At 40.4% G+C, this 20,436-nt stretch overlaps 2 protein-coding genes across 2 annotated transcripts; both read right to left on the bottom strand.

The window, feature by feature from the left end:
* Positions 1–1,501: 1,501 nt before the first annotated feature.
* LOC139656484 (bile salt-activated lipase-like) lies at positions 1,502–10,596 on the bottom strand. The gene is made up of 11 exons (XM_071534083.1): positions 10,531–10,596; positions 9,474–9,621; positions 8,845–8,964; positions 6,061–6,258; positions 5,808–5,938; positions 5,428–5,535; positions 5,150–5,264; positions 4,102–4,288; positions 3,771–3,971; positions 2,596–2,805; positions 1,502–1,679 (listed from the first exon to the last, which is right to left on the bottom strand). Exons 1-11 carry the CDS (start codon positions 10,594–10,596, stop codon positions 1,502–1,504), a joined length of 1,662 nt encoding a protein of 553 aa, XP_071390184.1.
* A 1,421-nt stretch (positions 10,597–12,017) lies between these two features.
* Positions 12,018–20,174, bottom strand: LOC139656492 (bile salt-activated lipase-like). The gene is made up of 11 exons (XM_071534091.1): positions 20,097–20,174; positions 19,082–19,229; positions 17,490–17,609; positions 17,150–17,347; positions 16,800–16,930; positions 16,569–16,676; positions 16,369–16,483; positions 13,448–13,634; positions 12,861–13,067; positions 12,506–12,715; positions 12,018–12,222 (listed from the first exon to the last, which is right to left on the bottom strand). Exons 1-11 carry the CDS (start codon positions 20,166–20,168, stop codon positions 12,018–12,020), a joined length of 1,701 nt encoding a protein of 566 aa, XP_071390192.1. The 5' UTR covers positions 20,169–20,174.
* Positions 20,175–20,436: the final 262 nt, after the last annotated feature.

The raw sequence follows: 20,436 nt of genomic DNA on the forward strand, positions 1-20,436 counted from the left end.
AAGCAAATAATTGCTCAAAAACAGCATGTGTGCTCAGCAAAACCTTTCCCTCGATACCTAAAAATAAAAAAAAGCTATGCTGAACTATCTTCTGGAGCAGGAACAGTGTGTGCAGTCATACCATGCAATCGTACCTTTGCATGGTAAAAACATTTTGAATGGAGGGGATACAGAGACAAGCAATGAGGGATGTCAAAGATGAAAAATGTATAGTCCCCAAACTGAAATACTCCTATTCTTACTCCTATTATCCTAAGTAAATTTATTCAAGCAACCAATGACATTTTAAACTCATCTTCAAAATGTTTATAATCTGTTGCCTGTCCCTATTCTAAATGATCACAGATTTAATGTTCAGAAGCATCCAGCTTCCCTTTTTATTCTTCTGATTTCCATGGGATTCTTCCATCTTTCTACCATTTAAAGTATTGAAAGTTTGATGGCGCATTTAACTTGTCATGGTCTTTTTTAATTCAATAAAAGATTAAGAAAAAACATTTAAACACGGAAGTTACAAATGTATAGCTATCACCTGACGATCGCACAGTGTGTGCACTGAACAAAAAAGCAAACTTTCAAAGAAGTAAACATTTTACAGTGCAATAATAAGTTCTTTGAAGAGAGAGGTATTTCACATCAGCTATTAGGTTGTCTTTGTATCCATATAAAGACACTGAAAGCCAATTGAGCCATTCCAAGCCTCCCACCACACACAAACATATATAACAGTATGTTTCCCTTCACTTGCTGCATCAGACTGCTTTACACCTTCCTGTCAATATTGTGGATGAAACCAAGCTGGTTCATGAGCCTTGACTCATGAGAACAGGTGGAGTGATTCTCAAACAGATGAGCAAATAACATGTGGTTTGAGATAAGATAAAACCCCATAAATAACTGGCATTATGTTTTTTTGGGGGGTTTTTTTTACTTAAAGGAGGTTTCCACTGTTATTGACATCAGGACCCTTTGTCGCCATAACATTCAATGCGGTTGATACTTATTACACTTCAATATATCTAGCTATTTCTGCTTTTGAATTCCAATATCCACTGCCAAGTCCATTTGTGCAGAAAATATGCCCAACCAACCTTAGTGATACCATCACTGTAGATTATTACTTTCAAAAAAACGCGCAACAAAACAGGCCTATATCAACACCCACATTTTTCAGTGTCTGTAATGTGTAATATGTTTATTTTGCGTTATTGATTGTTTATTTTCACAGGTGCCATACATACATAAAATTTAGCACTCCATATTATTATTATTATTAGTAGTAGTAGTAGTAGCCTAGTAGTAGTAGTGTGTTCCATTTTCATATAGATATAATTTACTGATATAGTGAGTATTGTGAGTCATACAATATAAAAAAAAAAGGAGGAAATATCATTATGTAGTATTCATCAATTTATTTTTCCAGTGAACCAATTCTGACAAATGTCTTTGATGCACAGTTTAGGTCTACAGTGTTTATGCACAAGGCACAAGCTCTTTATTTTCAGATGATAGTGGGGAGGCTGGGCAGGATGCTGGACCAGAAATGGACATAGCGCATCCTCATCTTCTGTCCCACATAGCTCTTGTCCATCTTGGAGTTGATCTCCAGGAACTGGTGTCCAGTACTGGTGAATTTAGGCCAGGTAGCAGGCACTTTCAGCTCTCCTTTGTTGGGGTCTCTGTGGAAATAGACACAGAAAAGAGCAATTGAATTAAAGCATTTATTGTTTGGGTCTTGAATAAAGAAAAGTAAGCTCTTTCAAACCTGCCACTGTGTTCAGATCTGAATATCTATTACCGAAACTGCAGTGACCACAATAATGATCATCTTACAGTTTCATAGCATATATTGATTCACATTGCACAGGGACAACTGGACTGCACATTCAGTGCATAGGGACATACTAGAAAAAAAATGTCAATCTATCAATGTTAAGACAAATTCCTGTATTTGTTGTACTTGAGATAAAAGTGAGTCTGATTCAGATCTTGATTCAGATTTAAAAGGTTCAGTTAAAGGTCCCATATTCTACACTTTCCAGTTTTATTTTATGTATTGAGGTCCATTAAAAGCTGTTTGTGTGGTGTCATGTACCAAAAATACTTTCAATCCATTTTTACATGTTCATTTTCCAGCATCTCTCTGAGCCTTACCAAGTTTCTGTTGCTGTGCCTTTAAGGCTCATTAATATTAACAACCCTCTGTTCTGATTGGCTAACTGTTTCAAGAGTGAAACGTGAGCTATCACAGAGCCGGCAGCTGCAGACAGCGAAAGGCAGGGAAAACTCTCTGGTAATAAACAATGACGATCGCTCAACCGCTTTGAAAAAAACACTTTGTTAGTCTATTATTTCTTACAAAAATGATAATGAGTGAACCTTTGTGATGTCACAAAGTTATGGAAGTCCAAACGGCTCGTTTAGAGGCTTGGTTTTCTAATATGGATTGTGTGGATTTAGTTGGCTACTGTGCGTTTTGATACTTTCACAATGTTTAGATAGCACATCCAACTCCTTTATAATCAAAGAGGCAAGGGAAATCCAGTTTTACACAATATGGGACCTTTAAAGTTTGCTGTGTCTGCAGCATTATACCCAGTTCTGGCGAAGTTGGTCCAATAGGCAATCATGTAGCTGGAGACGTCGCGGTGCCTTGGCCAGTATGCCAGAGGAGTGGTGAAAGGCTTTCCAAACACGTACTGCAGGTCATCAGCGTGGTCAGCTCCCATCCAGCTGGGGTAGGGCCTGGCCAGGCCTCCCATACGGTTCGGCTCAGAGAAGAGATAGGAGTAGGTACTGCCAGATCTTTGGCAGGACAGGGAGAGAACAGAGATGTGGTCGTGACCTCATCAAAGACTGGACCTCACTGAAAAAGACTTTTGCATCTGTTTATTAAACTTTTAGCTCCTTTACACCTCATCTTAAGGTCACTTCTATGCTATAGATACACAGATACAGTCTCTGAACATATGTGAGGATAGAGTTATTAATCTTTACCATTTTACAGTCTATTGACAGTGAAATCACTAGCCTGATATTCAGACTGAATGGCCATTTCATTACCACTCCATGATTCAGTCTGACATTGCCTCCTTGTTAGCCGTTTTCTGTGGGTGGTCTTGATTTTCCCCGAACCAATCACTAGTGACTGATTTATCCGGCCGCTCTGACGTTATTTTCAGTGACACTGATTCTGGACGTATTTACCACTACTTTACCAAGAATGTCTGTCGTTTTTGACAAAAATATCTTGTCTTTGCAAAGACAATATATTGGTTAAGGAATGATATCAACAAATATTATTCTGCCCAAACGGCAATGAAAAACCGGTGCGGTTCAAACTTTAGTCCCGCCCACAAAGATTGGCCCGATCGAGAAACCGCCTTTGAATAGAGCAACACCAGAGTCTGAATCGCTCAACCAAATCTGAAGAGTGGGCAAGTCATGTTTCAGGAGTCTGGAACCAGGCTATGAAACCACCAAATGTATAAAAGTTGGAATGACTATCATAACAGGCGAAACAATTAAAACAAAATAGATGTTTAGTTTTGGTTAGAGATGATCAAAAACTACATTTTAGAAGGAGATCTATGATCAAGAGATGAGCATGTGCCCTGATGGCATGTTTTTCCACTTAATCCTGCTTCTCTGTTTATCTATAAGGTGATTTGTCGGCCATTTTATGAAACATTTAGGTAAAAACTGAGAATCCACACATGCATACATCTAGATTGTTATTATATCAGTAGTATCAGTAATGTTGTTCTCACGTGACATTGGCATGAAGGTAGAGGGCAGCCTGTGTAGGAACCAGAAAGATGTAGTCTGTTCCAATCTCCACAATGGTTTTCTTAATGGTCTCCTGGCTGGGATTTGTGCCCCAGGTTGAGGTGTATGTGGAGAAACCGTTGTCCAAACCAGCCTTGCCCTTCTCCTTGGTATACGAACCCAGGAGCCTTTTCACATCGTTACTGTAATAAGGAACAGGTGGCTTGAAAATGTTTGTCGCACCACAGTTCTCTCAAATGTATGTTGTTCTGGGAAAATCCTTTGCATAATTGTCAGTTATGGTTTGCACTGTGAGCTAATGGCATTACTCACACAGGGGTGTCAGTCAGGGGTGCGTTGATAGAGGGGACGTCCAAACCTGTGAAGAGGTGTCCATCCATGTCGTTAACACCAGCGATGTAGTCAATGTCAGCGGCATTGTGGAACAGGTTGCTAGGCTCATCAGGAAGGAAGTCCCCGTCAATCACAGGAGACAGGGCCAGGTTGTATACAAGGGGCTCTGATAGGGGCAGATACAGTCACACACTTTTATTTTATTTGTAGCCTAACTTTCTGCAATATACAGTACATGCTGTATATGTGCATAGCATTACAATTTTGAGTAGCTGGGTCCATTTGAGGACTATTTAATGCTGTTTTTTGTTTCGTTTTTTTGTTTGGTTCTTTCATTACTTTTACATGTACAAATAACTAAACTCCAAATTTGGAAGACATAGATGCATTCATCAAGCTGCGTGAATCCACTGCTATTCTGTAGCTCATGGTCAGCATAGTACGGTTACCAAATGCCAATTATCATCCAATCCTATAACATGAACCAATAATACAGTCACACCCTGTCACATTGTAGGCATAAAGCTCATCTCTAAAAAACACATCTAACTTCCTTGAAGTAAAAAACAAGACTAAGAGTCTAGCAGCCCTGCAACATTGAATTTCGTGCAAGTGTCCCTGCTGGGAATGAAACACTGCTATCCCGATTGGGAGTCTGCAATCTAACTCCCTGCCGGACACTTGCACCCACGTGACCAAAAGTGGTGAGCAGAGCAAGCAACCCAACTGACCGACCGACATTGCAATCCTTACAACCCCTGCTGTGGCAGGGCGAAAGATTTCTGCTACCAATCTATTATGGTATACAATCTCTTGTTTCTCCCATGTCTTTTCCTAGCACTTCTTGCTCACATGATCATTCTAAGGTCAAAGCAATATTGTCAGGGTAATGTGTCTCTGATCCTTGCACTCCTTACTATTGATTGAAGTTAAAGTTTATTCTACTGTTGTTGAGTTGCTCTAGTAGAGAATGTCTAATAAATGCCCAAAATATAAATGTTTACAAGGCTACAGGTGGATTACTTACTATCGGCTGAGCTGGACACACTGAGGGGACCGGCCATGGTAAGCAGCACAGGATCAGTCATCTTCAAACAGGCAGCCATATTGTCATCTATGGGGCAGTTGACCTTCAGGGCAACCTGCAGGGAGAAGGCAAGGGTCATGGATCATGGCTAATTGTTTCCCTGCCCTCAAGTTAGAAGTAGGCCTTTAAATTGCAGCTCCTTTTATCAAAAAAGGAGTGTTAAAAGAATTACAAAATCACACAGACTAGTTACACAAATCAGGGGATTCGTTATATACCTCCTCTGCGAACCGACGGGGGTTCTTGTTGATGCCCCAGGGACAGAGGGCGACCCCGCTCTGGGAGATGGCTTTCTTGAACAGTCCTTTGTTGTGGGGAGTGAGAGTCTTGTTTCGGAACAGAACAAGAAGCAAAGTCAATAAAACAAAAGGGGAACAGATAACAACATGAGGCAGGAGGAAGAGAGAAAGTCAGACATTAAAAGCAATTTTGAACAGGTGAGTTGTGAGGGATAAAATTAGTATGAATTGAGTTAGTAGTGTGCAGGCTTTACTCTTTTCTGCTGTGACTTATCCAGCCATGTACGTCATCTTGATGTATGCACTGTATTAACTATCAGTCAAACTAAGATCAAGACTTAATAATGAAAATCTCTGACCTGGAAGCTGACACTAGCTCCACCAGCAGACTCTCCAAAGATGGTGATGTTTTCAGGGTCTCCTCCAAAAGAACGGATGTTCCTGTGCACCCAGGCAATGGCAGCCTGCTGGTCCCACAGACCATAGTTTCCTGTCAAGCAACAAGTAGCTGAACTCAAAAAAGCTGTCACATCTAGAAAATAAACTGACTGAATTCAGATGGCCATCACCCTCCAGTTGCTGTTGTAAAGACATAAATAAATTGGCACCTACCAGGTAAGCTAGCATCTCCAGTGCTGAGGAAGCCCAGGGTTCCCACTCGGTATCCCAGAGTCACCACAATAACATTTCCCCTGTCTGCAATCTCCTGTCCGCTGTACAGATAGTTGTCCAGGAAGTTGGCTCCCATCGAGCCTCCAGCCAGGAAGCCGCCTCCATAGATCCAGACCATGACTGGAAGATTAGTGGACACTAGGTAACAAAGAGAATGATAGCAAATTGAAGTAGCTTTAGAGTATATGAACAAAAGAACACAAAGAACACATAAAACAACATATAGTAAAGACATCACATAACTCAAGTGGGAATGAGCCTAGAATACTGTTTTCCACCATCGAGCAACTGCTGAATCCTGCCCCGGGCATTTTAAGCCAAGTCTCTGGTGTAAAATGTGAGGACGTTTTTTTAAAAAACAAAATCATAATTGTCAGGGCTAATATTGCTTCAGCTGCTGGTAATTTCAATAGTCAAAATTGCTACTGAAGAAATCATATTTGGACTGTGGGGTCCTAACAGGCCCATATCAAACCTTAATTTTTTAAGTAAGTTACTTGAAGTAGTTTCTAACCAAATTAACAACTTTTTAAATGTAAACAACATTCTGTTTAAGTCAAGTTTCAGAACCAACCACAGCACAGAAACTGCTGTCACCAAAATAGTCAATGATTTGAGACATTGACCACAATATTCTCATAGATCGTCTCGAGGTTGGTCTCTCTGAATGTGAAACTGGTTCCAAACGTACATTACAGGGAGGAATTTTGTCATCTGGAGATCATGTATCAGAGAAACATGATGTAACTTCTGGTGTTGCACAAGGAAGCTGTCTTGGTCCCCTGCCTTTTTCACTATACATGCTTCCATTAGGTGATATCATCAGAGAACATAATGTTGAATTCCGATGATATGATGATGATGTAGAGCCAAATCATGCAGATGCCTTAAGCTCCCTCACTACTTGTCTATTTGCCATTAATGATTGGATGAGAACAAATATCTTAAAACTAAATGAAGATAAGACAGAAATCGTTTTGGTTGGCCCCAAAGCCAAAAGGGAGGAACTCTCCACAAGACTTGGAACCCAAATCCCTGGATCAAATCAGAAGTAACAAGCCTAGGTATTATTTTAGATTCCAATTTAAGTTTCAATTCCCATATAAACAAGGTGACCAGAACAGCATTTTTTCATGTTAGAGTTATTGCCAAAGTATGGCCCTCCCTAACCCAGAAAGATGCCAAAAAGCTAACTCATGTGTTTATTCCAAGTAGATTGGACCGCTGTAATGCCCTTTTTACCAACATCCCTAAAAAGTCTATTGAGAGACTTCAACTTATCCAGAATTCTACAGCTGCCGCTGTTCCCACCTGGATGCTGAATTACGACTGCTGCCCTCGTTTCACTGAATTTTTAGCGCTGACCTCAGCCCCCTCTCATCGCCACATGCCGCCTCTCCTTTTTGTCTCTCTCTGTTTTCTCCTGTCATTATTGTTGCCCATGACTCAATGTTTCAATGTTTTGCCTGTCCCGGGGGGGATCCCTATTTGCCTCAGCCCGCCCAAGGTTTTTTTCCAAGTTTTCCTACTAAGTTTTTTCTTGGGAGTTTTTCCTTGTGTGCATTAGGGTCTAAGGCTGGGGGTGCCAGGTAGGTTAGGTTGTAGAATAGGTAGATTGTTTGTCTTGCTAAGCTCTTGCCTACCTTGTGTTTTTCGCTATGCTTGTCCTATATAATTTTGTTCACCATTGATTGTGTTTAGTTAGATCTAGCTAGACACATTCTCTGTAAAGTCCTCTGAGACATGCTTGTGATAAAGGGCTATATAAATAAACTTGACTTGACTTGACTTGACTTTTAACAGCATAACACTCCGGTTTTAGCTACATTGCACTGGCTCCCAGTATCCTTTAGAATCGATTTTAAAGTCCTTTTACTTTTATACAAAGCTACAGAACAGAATCCCTGCTGTTCTATATTCCTTCAAGAACCCTCAGGTCTTCTATTGCTGGTTTGTTAGAAGTACAAAACCCCACTCAAAAGAAGATTGGGCATGCTACCTTTTTTAACTATGCTCCTAAATTGTGGAACTCAATACCAAAGAATATAAGAGAGGCAGGCCCTGTCAGCATTTTCAAGTGACTGCTAAAAACGTTATCTTTTCAGCTTAGCTTTTAATTAGCCTTCATTTTAACCATTTAATTTGATTGTGTTGTTTTAATGCAATTCATTTAGTCAGTTTTCCTTTATTTGCATATTCTTATCTTTCTATTTTACTTGATTTTATTATTTTAATGTAATGCATTTTGCTTGTTCTTTTACATATTTTTTTTATTTGTTTGCCTTCTATTGATCTAAAGCACATTGAGTTGCATGTTGTGTATAAAAGCTGCTATACAAATAAAGGTTATTATTATTATTAAATAAAAGACATTGAAACCATCAAATACCTCAGATAAACAACAGATCAAGGCCAAAATAGAGTCACCGCTACCATACTTAAGTATTAAAAGCATATGAGTAAGTCCAAATCCAAGTTAAGTGCTACAATATACAGTGCCAAGTGTCAAGGAGAACCAGTTCACATTACATTAAAAGATTTAGTCTGTGTACGGCCACTGGGACGAAAGAGTCTCAGGCACACCGTGTTTTCATTTTGAGCACCCTGAAACAGCAGCCTGAAGGAAGGAGCTCAAACTCCTTGTGGAGTGGATGATCAGGGCAGTCCAGGGTTGGCATGGTGATGAGCAAACACCTGCTGCTGGCTGCTTATCTCAGTCTTTACCTGAACGGCCATGAGGAACCCAGATGTTAAGGTACAGACAGTCCTCACTGCCACGGGTGGAAGTCATGATGAGGTTCACCTGAAGGCATCTCTTCCTGTATTCATTGGCCTTCAGAATGCCTGAAGAGAGACACACAGACTGTCAGAAGTGTGTGATAAGCACTAATACGACTAGCAATGCAATAGGACTGTCAAAATCACGTGAGCTATGGAATTTATATGACACATTACATCATACAATTTAGACCTTTAGCTGACACTAGGGCCCATTCATATCTAGAACGACAACTATAAAGATAACTATAAACTATAACAATACATTGTTGATCAGGCGTTCACACTAGAACAGTATCTGTGATCAGTTCCTCAGCAAACAAAGCCCTTTTTTCTTAGGACTTTAATTTGATTGGTTGAAAATGTTTTGTCATTGTCTCGCTCTGAGATCGAACCAAAAATATAGTTATAGTTATCGTTTTGGATGTTTTTAGTAGTTATCGTTATAGTGGGAATACAGACATTCTATTTATGTAGAACGATTTTAATCTTATTATTTATAGTTATTGTTCTAGATGTGAAAGGGCCTTAAATCTGTTGCTCTGGTCAGTGAGAAGTTGAATGAGTCTACCCACCATCCCAGCCGGGGTGACGCTTTGGTTTCTCAAACCTTCCAGGAATGTCAGCAAAGGGAATTCCCCTGAAGATGTCCATGTGGTGGCGATACCCAAGGCGAATGTTCTTCCCCTCCACCATGCCTCCCTCCGTTTTCACCACTCCCAGCTACAATCGAAAGCATTGTGACTTATTGATCAGAATCAGAATTAGATGTACTTTATTTGCCAAGCACATAAAAAGTACAGTTGGTGTGGTATACCAACAAATTTGCATGGAACTAATTTTCAATTACATAGGACCTGTGCCTCTAAAATTTGGCAGACATTTAATTTATTTAATAGGTTCAATTAATCACTAATGTTTTCCAACATTTTACACATATGGAAAAATTGATAGATTATGCACAGTGTCGTAACTCATTGGAGGGGCTCTACAATGAATATATGTTTAAAACTCCTGTTTAGACTGAAGAGATTAGTAAAACTTTTTCACTCTTTGCTAACATGATGCAAAATGTTTGGGTTTTTTTGTGCATTGCACCATATTACCTTGAGTTTATTTTTAGTGAAAGAAACCAATAAAGGTCAAAGTAGGTGCTAATCGACTGCTAGTAAACATATTAAATACTATTTCTGATATATTTCAGAAGATATCTATAATCACTAAGTTATGCTTGGCATCTTTTGGGGAAAAAACAGAATATGAGATTTTGAATCAATCATATAGCACAGCAATTCAAAGGATAGACAACTTTCAAAACATCAAGAAAAGGTTAGAAAAATGTTGTAGCTACATACTCCAACAGACGTTGGAGTAAGACATTTTGTTCCAAAATGAGATATCCACCACTTGAAAAAAGTGACACTTATTTTTACAAAATGATTGATGACTCAAAATAAGAACAAATTATGTAGCAACTAACTTGTAGTGAGCCCTTTGTTGAAAAAAAGTAGCTCTTTTACATACTGAATCCTCTATATTGAACTTGAACAGATGATGGTTGTTTTCCAGATTGCATGCATAGCTTTTCAGAAATTAACTCTTCGTATGACTCTGTAAAAATGACACACTTACAGACGTCGCAGAGACAGTCTCCAGAAACAGGGCAACAGCAACCAAAATTCCCAGTTTCTCCATCATGGTCAAATGTGGAAGCTAGGTTGAATTACTACCAGGCTTTTATACAGGAGACCCCTCCCATATACTGCAGCATCTGACCAGCGCAATCTCTGGGCCTGCTGTTCTCATCATTACGTAATACATAATATTTAACCACCTTGTTTTCCCACTTAACCTTCATCCTAACAACATAAGATACAAAAAGACACAAAAAAGTTACAAAAAAAGAAGTTAGAATTAAGTTATTTTATTCAGTGTTCCAATGAAACAAAACCTTTATACAGTGGGTCAATTTTATCCAAGGCTGTTGCTTGCCAGCTAATGTTGTACTCACTGGCATTTTCTTTTCATAACTGCTGCTACCTCATATCACTGTTGTCATGTGAAGAATGTCTAACTCCAATTTTGGTGATTTTTGTGTTCTTACTTCAGTTGGAGGATTACATGTGCCTCTGGTTTGAGAAAATATTCATGAATCCCTTTCAAAACCCATTGGATAAACTCAAAACATACTGTACATGGTGGCCAGCTAAGGTCAAGGCCATTTTTCTTGGTTCCTGAAAAGTTGTGATTTTTGAGATACATTTCAGTCATCCAGGTAGTAAGATGTCCAAAAAATAAATTAAAAAAACAATAAATGAATAAATAATAAATAAATAAATAAATAAATAAATAAATGATAAATGAAGAGTTGAAGACATTACACATCTTCAACATCTTCATCCTCTGACTCTGAGCTGCTAAGTGGGTTGATTCAACCCTATGTCAGTGTAGTGTTAGTGTCGGTCTTATCAGAGCTGAGACTGGGAATAGAAAGTGGTGTTCCTGGGATGCCAGAAGTCATTGTCAAATTTTCCGGAGGTGTACTGGGCCAAATTCCACCAAACATCTGTGATGGGAGGGGCCCACCTGATAAACCAATGACCCAACCCCCTTTTCCTCTCACATACCTTCTGTGAAGGCAGTCGCACTACTCACCACTGAACCTGTCAACAACTTCACTTATTTTACCTTGTAAAGAATTATATTTTTAATTGCTCATAAATATAATATATAAAAGGTGAAATATAAAAGGTAAAATGGTGAAATATGAAATAATTTCACCTTCGTCAAAAATATGACAACTGGCAAATAATCGTCCTAAAAACTATGGAAATGTGAATAACCTTATCTGGCAACTCACTAATTAAGACAACATGAGATAGGGTTGAAATAATATATTTATATTATTTTTACCGTGTGACTAAATGGAACAATTATGATAAATGACTGTTGTCACTAAATGGAACAAGTGTGACAAATGACTCAGCAGATCATGATAATAACGAGGTAAACAGGTCTTTTTTTTTTTGCATTGGTTTATTGTCTCAGTGATGGAATGCAGTGAATTATTTTAGTCTTAAACTCTGATATGATGATGAGGATGGTTTTGATGAAAGGGGTTAGATGGTAACAGCTGTCTCCTCTGTAGCCGGAACTGAGGCAAGGCTGGGTAAAACACTGGTCCAAAAATGCACATATCGCAGCCTCATCTTCTGTTTCACATAGTTTTTGTCCATCTTGGCGTTGATCTCCAGGAACTGGTGTCCAGTACTGGTGAATTTAGGCCAGGTAGTGGGCACTTTCAGCCCTCCTTTGTTGGGGTCTCTGTGGAGATAGACACAGAGAAACACCATCACGAGAAAAGTGGGAGTGATGACAGTAATCATGAATCAGTCTCTGAGAGTATCATAAAATTAATTATGCTGAAATTCAAATGAATTCTAGCTTCCATAAATTCAAATCAAACTCAAATTCTGCTTCCTATGGAAATATTTAATTTGAAAATCATTCTGTGCAAATGCCTCTTAGCCATATCTGCCTTGGGAGCATCCATGTAACAAAAACTGGAATGAACAAAATATAATAACAGGACACAATGTCCATTTACCCTGTCTTGGCAAAGTTGGTCCAGTAGGCAATCATGTAGCCGGAGACATCGCGGTGACTTGGCCAGTATGCCAGAGGAGTGGTGAAAGGCTTCCCAAACACGTACTGCAGGTCATCGGCGTGGTCAGCTCCCATCCAGCTGGGGTAGGGCCTACCGAGGCCGGCCATACGGTTCGGCTCAGAGAAGAGGTAGGAATAGGTGCGGCCAGACCTACAGAGAAGAAGGAGAGGTTAAAAGGGTTATGATGAATAGTCTTGTTGCTAAGCCTGCATCTAATGTGCTTACCGCATCCCTTTATGAAGCCATGCACATAAGCCTGATTAATAGAATCAATAAAAAAAAATGTTATTCTCACTTGGCATTCGCAGCATGGAGGTAGAGAGCAGCCTGGGTAGGAACCAGGAAGATGTAGTCAGTTCCAATTTCCACTATAGTTCTCTTGATTTTCTCCTTGCTAGGTTTCGATCCTCCCCAGCTGGACGAATACTGGTTGAAAGCGCTGTCCAGAGCAGCCTGGCCCTTGCCTTTGGTGTAAGCACCCAGGAGCGCCTTCAGATCATCCCTGAAACGTGACATAGAACTTAAAAGGACTTTGAAAAGGCTAATTGTGTGCCCAGAGATACTGTAGTAAATCATGTACCCCTGCTTTTCTAGGATCCCATCCAACCAGCACCTTTCCTCCCATTTTCCCTGCTCTGTGTCCATACTCTGTGCAACAGCTATTTAAATAAAGGAAGCAACACTGTGGGTATGAGGGTTAGGGTTAGGTTTAAGGTTAGGGTTAGACTGCCCACTCTCTGTGTATACAGGAATAAACGGTTCTAATGAAAGTTTCTGCAAACATCTTTACATCATGATGCCCCACACATATGCTTTGTATGCACACCTAGGATAGAGGCCTCACTTATCCTTCTATTATCCTATTAATACACTGACACTCACACAGGGGTGTCAACCAAGGGCCTGTTGATGGAGGGGACGTCCAAACCGGTGAAGAGGTGTCCATCCATGTCGTTAATACCAGCGATGTAGTCAATGTCAGCGGCATTGTGGAACAGGTTGCCAGGCTCATCAGGAAGGAAGTCCCCGTCGATCACAGGAGACAGGGCCAGGTTGTGCACTATGGGGTCTGGGGGAAGTTGACACAGGGATTCACAGGTATTTCACAGTATGTTGCACAAATATAGAAAAGCCACAATAAAATAAAATATGGTGAGCAGTGTTACCCAAAAAGCCTAAGTGTATTAAAACAAAGAATAGAGTGAACGTCTTGTCCGTTTCAAATTCAAAGAGACAGATGCACTCTTAAGGCAAATCAGAGTTATTGCGACCAAAAGGTTGACATTTCCGCTATAGCTTATGCCATCCTGAGAGCCTCCCTGAGTGAAAACTTCTTTTTTGTATTTCCCTGTGCAATGTCAATATGATATATATATAGAAGGAAAAGAAAAGGGTCCAAGGCAGGCTGAAAGCAAAATGACAAGGACTGAAGAAAGTGGAGAGTTGAATCTTATTAAGTTTAAAGACATAGCAAGCAAGCCCCGTAACCCACTTGAACCGACAGATGCTTTTCGGGAAGAGCTTGGGAACAATTTACACGGCAATGTGCCAGCCAACGGCAATATATTGATTTATTGCAGGACTGAAGCCATAGCAAACTAAAGCCATAAAAATCCAGTACTTGGCGTGTAGTTGAGTGCTACATTTCGGGTTGCAGTCAAGGCTTACAGGGAGTAATTTATGGGGTGGACAGTGATATGGATGTAGTTATGGACAGTGATATTTCTGAGTCCTGCCTGTTAAACACCTTGACAGGGGCAAGGATTGATGCTGTCAGTGGGGTTAAGACCTTGCAAGGGGAATAAAAAAGACTAGCACAGCTGTACTGATCACATTTAGAGAGGATGCACTGAGACATGGTTAGTCTGGGGTATTTAACTCACCAAGTCAAGGCTTATGCGCATCCTCCACTGCACTGTTGCCAGAGATTTGGGCATGTAGCAGCTGCATGTAGAGGATCAAGGAAATGTGTAAAGTGTGGAGGGGACCATGAGCTTCCAGATTGTAGGGGCAGAGCCCAAATGCTGTAATTGTCGGGGCAATTATATTTCAAAGCTGTGAGTACTAAGTTGGAGCTGAGCGGAAAATGTCTCCTATGCTGAAGCAGTCTGAAGAGTTTTAGAAAGTAAGTGTCAGCTGTAGTAAGTGCTGGAGAAGTCCTGTTACCACCTGTACAACTGATCCCAGCAAATGTATTCATAGTTGATCAGACAGCATTTCTGGCTTTCTTGGTTAAGGTATTTTGGGCAGGTAAAAATTAAAAGACATCCTCAAATATTAAACAGAGAGGCAGAAAGATTTCTGGGGTGAAAGTCCAGCCAGCCATCCAACATTAGTCATGTGCGTTCTGAAGGGAGAGAAATAATTCAAGAGGGACTTGGAAGTGAGAGTCAGGATGAAGAATTTATGGATTAATGTTCCATATCTTGCAGTCAATTTAACTGCTAATGGCCAGGAATTAAAAAGATTTGTGGACACATTCAGAGATAAGCCTGAGATCAAATGTATTCAAAAGACATGGGTTGAACTTCGATCTTGTTATACCAGTGTAATTAGTCCAGCTTTACAACATTATGGTGAATGACATCTTTGAGGTAAGACCTGGTATATAAAATGAAACAGGGCGCTTGCATGGGCTGAAAAATGTGGGTTTAGAAGATCTGTGGATCAGCAGGAGGTGTGTGAAATTTGGAAACAAAACAAAAACAGCAAATCATGGTTTGAACTTGTAAGTGAAGCCACCTGAGATGGTGTTCAAGCTTTTGGGGGGTACATTTTGATGAAAGAGACAACCTGAAAGAGACACAGATAAGGTGGTGGAAAAGTGTAACAAGGTGACTACTGTTTTGAAATGTCTAGCAGGGAGTTCATGGGGAACTGGAAAAGGAACTCTGTTAATGATGTTGACTGGTACTAAAAAGCGCAAGCACATCACCCCTGTCCTAGCCTCTCTTCATTGGCTCCCTGTGCATTTTAGAATTCAATTTAAGACCTTGCTGATTGCTTTCAAAGCTCTTAAAGGTCAGGGCCCATCTTATATCACAGACCTTATTCATTGGCACTCAGCTCATAGGTCTCTTAGATCTGACAACAAATTTCTCTTGTATGTCCCACGGTCACGACTAAAACTAAAAGGTGACAGAGCCTTTGCAATTACTGCTCCACGATTGTGGAACCAGTTGCTGTTAGATATTAGATGTGCTCCCTCCATCTCTGTTTTTAAATCTAGGCTGAAGACACATTTTTATTCTCTGGCCTTTTCAGCCCACTAATCTTTTAATCTGTTGTCATGTCTATAACTCTGTATTTTGTCCCTTGTTGTTGCTTATTGTTGTGGTTGGTATGTTTTTCCTTGTGTTTTATTTTTACTTTGTATTTTAATGTTCTTTTGTACAGCACTTTAGTACGGTACGGTTCACCCTGCAAAGCACATGACTGAGGAATCATGGGACTGGGGATGGGAGAAGAGGAAGATTGAGGAGGGATTATTAAGTGCTTTGGAGATTTTGGGGCAACCAGACAACTGCCATCCTGTGGCTTTCATCAGCCAGAAGCTGTTCCCCAGGCAGGTCTGCTGTTCCACAGTAGAAAAGGAGTGCGGTGTCGAGTTCACCAGACCACAACAGACCACAAGGCACTTAAGTGGCTAGAGCGGATGAAGAACGCCAATGGGAAGATCACTGGTGCAAGTGGGGAACTTAACTGAAGAACTTCTTCACAATAGATTCATTAGAAGGTCTTTTTAGATGATAGAGATCACCGCTCAATCCCCTGATGTGATATTTGTTGACATGAGTACTCACTCTCAGGAGATCCCTTCACGTTGAGGTCACCAGCCAAGGTGAGGACAGCAGGGTCCGTCATTTTAAGACAGGCAGTCATTTTGTCATCAATAGGGCAGTTGACCTTCTGAGCAACCTGGAGAAAGAAGATGGAGGTACAAATTAGCACGAGACCGCACATTTTTTCCACACATAAGTTAAAAGGTCATTCGAATCCATACCCGCTCTGCAAACTTGCGGGGATTCTTGTTGACGCCCCAGGGGCAGAGGGCGACCCCACTCTGCGAGATGGCTCTCTTGAACAGTCCTTTGTTGTGGGGAGTGAGAGTCTAGTTTGGGAACATACACACACACACACACACACACACACATGAATACAAATTACCAACCACATATAGAATATTACTCTATTGCTTTAATAACCATATCTGGCCTTTCCAGAGATCCCTCACCTGGAAGCTGACACTAGCTCCACCAGCGGACTCTCCAAAGATGGTGATGTTGTCAGGGTCTCCTCCAAAAGAACGGATGTTCCTGTGCACCCAGGCAATGGCAGCATGCTGGTCCCACAGACCATAGTTTCCTGTCAACCAACAAATAGCATTTTAAGCCAATGCGTTTTTTCAAACATACACAACACTTGTCTGTGATGAGGAATATTAGTTTAGACAAAAAAGCAATAAAACAACTAGACTTACGAAAGTGATTTACAGATAATATTTCAAAATTAACTAATTGACTAATAAACTTATATTAGACTGCCATCACATATACAACCAGCAGTGCCCAAGCTAACACCTACCAGGTAAGCTAGCATCTCCAGTGCTGAGGAAGCCCAGGGTTCCCACTCGGTATCCCAGAGTCACCACAATAACATCTCCTCTGTCTGCAATCTCCTGTCCGCTGTACAGATAGTTGTCCAGGAAGTTGGCTCCCATCGAGCCTCCAGTCAGGAAGCCTCCTCCATAGATCCAGACCATGACCGGGAGATCAGTGGACACTAGGTAACAAAAGAAAGATGCAACATATGAAAAATACAGCTTCAGGGAACACTAGAAGAGTATAGAGTACACAGTATGGTATTTCACCACTGACTGTGAAGCCAAATGGATAGATCAGGATTGGTGCGGGTGTAGGATTACCTTGTCGGCCATGAGGAACCCAGATGTTAAGGTAAAGACAGTCCTCACTACCACGAGTGTCAGTCTGAATTAGGTTCACCTGAAGGCATCTCTTCCTGTATTCAGTGGCCTTCAGGACGCCTAAAGACAGACACACAGACAATTACTTAGCTGAGATATGTAATGAGATAAGTGATGACAAATCCTTAAGTCTCAGAGCTTTTCCGGATCTTGCACATTGTAGACAAATTAATGGCAAACACCTCATGAAAAAGGAGTTTAACTTTAAAGTAACTAAAGCACAACTACAAAGGAAGCTACACAGGCGAGTCATATTCAGTTGAATGCCAAATATGTGTCAGCTTTAGTCAAGTCAAATCAAGCTTACCTCTATAGCCTTTCATCACAAAGCATGTCTCAAAGGACTTTACAGAGAATGAGCCTACCTAGATCTAACTAATCAACAATCAGTCACAGAACAAAATTATGCAAAAGTAAAACAGTAAAAAAAGGTAAACTTTAAAACTGGTCTGACAATCAGCATTTTTTATGTGAGTTTCAAAGCAACATGAGGCCACTACCAGAGTTCCAAAGATGCAAAATAGTCAGTGCCTGAATTGCAGGTGCATCAGTCAAAAACACTGCAAAATTATTTAATGTGGAGGAGAACAGTCATGAGAAATCATGACAACGTATGACAAAATTTAGACAAACTGCCAAGAGGAACAGTGGTCACAAGTCGCAGTTCACCAACAGGGGTAGACAGATACTTAACAGCACAAAATTACTGCAGATGATAATCGATACATCTGTGACAGTTTCAACAGAAAGCTTCATAAAGCTGGTATTTACGGCAGGACTCAGTATCTTGGGCAATGTGGAATGCAAACCAATGTTGGAGAGGAGCAGGCTGACAAATCAAAAAGAAGAGGATTAAGCAGCTATGCTCTTCATCAGGTATTTATGGCAGGGCCCCCATTTGGAAACGGTTTGTATCCAAAGCCAACGCACAAAGACACATAATCTGGTGTAAGAAAAACAGTAATATGGTCTGATGAGTCGTCTTTCACCCTTTTTCGTACATCCAGACAGTTTTATGTTTAAAGAAATCCAAGTTGTCTTCAACCCACAATGTTGCTAACTGTTAAACATGATGGTGGATCTGTAATGGTATGGGCAGCCATCTACTGAGAGTCGTTAGGTCTACTCTGTTGGTCATATACCCACCAAGGAATATGAGGCCATTTTATAGGACCAATTTCACCCATTTGGTGCAAACACTGTTCCCTCATGATGTTCCCATATTCCAGGATGGTAATGCCGCCATGCCCACTGATAACGAATTTAAGAGTGGTTTCATGAAGACCAGGATGAAGTCAAACACTTCCCCCGGCCTCTCTAATCACCATATCTAAACATCACTGAACCTTTACGCAGAGTCCAGTATCCCACTACACACACAGTTGAGGACAGGAGAGTGTGACAGCACTCCAAGCAGGACTGAAGCTGAAGGGTGGCCATACTGCTTATTAGGTAGTTGATATTCATATATGGTTAAGGTGTTATTTTTCCCTCCCCCTTTGAATATATGCATATAGATGTAGTCTACCCACCATCCCAGCCGGGGTGACGCTTTGGTTTCTCAAACCTTCCGGGAATGTCAGCAAAGGGAATTCCCCTGAAGACGTCCATGTGGCGGCGAAAGCCAAGGCGAATGTTCTCCCCCTGCACCATGCCTCCCTCCGTGTACACCACCCCCAGCTACAATCGGAGTCAATGAAATACAATATAGCTCAGTTTTCCAATCACAGAATAGGTTAGGCGTCTTTTTAATCTGAAAAAAAATACAAATTTAACTTCTCAGAGATATTTTGAATTTGTGCCTGAATGAACTGATTTACTTCACTAAAATTCAGCTGACCCAGTCCATCAAGTGCTTATCATTTAAGATCTCTTCCAAACATAATTGCAAATTCAGTCTGCATTTCATCCATTTTATGTCTTAATTTAGAGCCAGTCACCTGAAATATGCATAACCTTTATTCATGAAATATTGAAATTCAAACTTGGCTAGATTCAGTTATTCATGAAATATTGAAATTCAGAGTTGGCTTGATTCATTATGTCCATTTTAAAGCATGCCTGAGAAGTGATTTCAGTTTTCCAGCTTTTCAGTTGTGTATACATGGTATCTTAAAGCAGAAAGCCAACCTCTGCTTAAGTTTACACAGCTGTCCAACTGGACTCAAAATCGCACACTACTGTGGCCAATCAAAATATTCATCCTTGTTTGATATAACCCTTTTTGAGAGCTGGACTGCAAATATGAATGTCTTAATCAGAACCCACATAGATAAACAGCTATAGTAAACAAAAGTGGAAAATAAGCTACTTTAAGCATGTATGCAAATTTTGAACAATCCATCTCATGTTATATTAATAATCTGCCCAATGGCCCACAAAATCAGCTTTGGATAAGAAAAACTAATTTGAAAATGTAGGTTTCTAGGAATAACACTCAAAAACAGTGATTTAGGTTATTAGTCTACTATGTATATATAAACATACACTGTATATGTTTAGTGTAAGTTTAGTATATAAATTCATTAAAGTGTACTGTAGACTTACAGATGTCGCTGAGGCTGTCCCCAGGAACAGGGCAACAGCAATCAAAATCCCTAGCGTCTTCATCATGGCCATCCAAAAACTCCTTCCCAGAACCTGGCTGTCTTTCCATAGTCTTATATACAAGTTACCCCACCCATATGTTCAGCTGGTGGTCAGAGACCATGCATATGGATGTTACTATCATTACGTCACGACCCTCCCATAGCCTACATATGGAAATTACTATCAATCTATGTGCTACAGACCATGTTGTGTAACGTTCAGGCTGTCACCTTATCTTCCAATACTACAGAGACTGTTGAGTGAGTAATATATACAAACTACTGGGACGAATTTCTGT

The sequence above is a fragment of the Centroberyx affinis genome, unplaced genomic scaffold (genome assembly GCF_046629955.1).
Source record: "Centroberyx affinis isolate AG114_WGS23_722 - 3 ecotype Tasmania unplaced genomic scaffold, CSIRO-AGI_Caff_v1 ptg002483l_1, whole genome shotgun sequence".
NCBI classification, from domain to species: Eukaryota; Metazoa; Chordata; class Actinopteri; order Beryciformes; family Berycidae; genus Centroberyx; species Centroberyx affinis.

What these genes read in the sequence shown, in the direction of transcription:
- LOC139656484 (XM_071534083.1), bottom strand. Translation starts at nt 10,596, where the DNA reads ATGATGGAGAAACTGGGAATTTTGGTTGCTGTTGCCCTGTTTCTGGAG. An exon ending in TGTGTCCAGCTCAGCCGATA is followed by an intron (nt 4,289 to 5,149) that starts GTAAGTAATCCA and finishes TGCCCCTATCAG; the next exon opens with AGCCCCTTGTATACAACCTG. An exon ending in ACCAACTTCGCCAGAACTGG is followed by an intron (nt 1,680 to 2,595) that starts GTATAATGCTGC and finishes CTATTTCCACAG; the next exon opens with AGACCCCAACAAAGGAGAGC.
- LOC139656492 (XM_071534091.1), bottom strand. Translation starts at nt 20,168, where the DNA reads ATGGCCATGATGAAGACGCTAGGGATTTTGATTGCTGTTGCCCTGTTC. An exon ending in GAGCTAGTGTCAGCTTCCAG is followed by an intron (nt 16,677 to 16,799) that starts GTGAGGGATCTC and finishes TTCCCAAACTAG; the next exon opens with ACTCTCACTCCCCACAACAA. An exon ending in CGTGAAGGGATCTCCTGAGA is followed by an intron (nt 13,635 to 16,368) that starts GTGAGTACTCAT and finishes AACTTCCCCCAG; the next exon opens with ACCCCATAGTGCACAACCTG.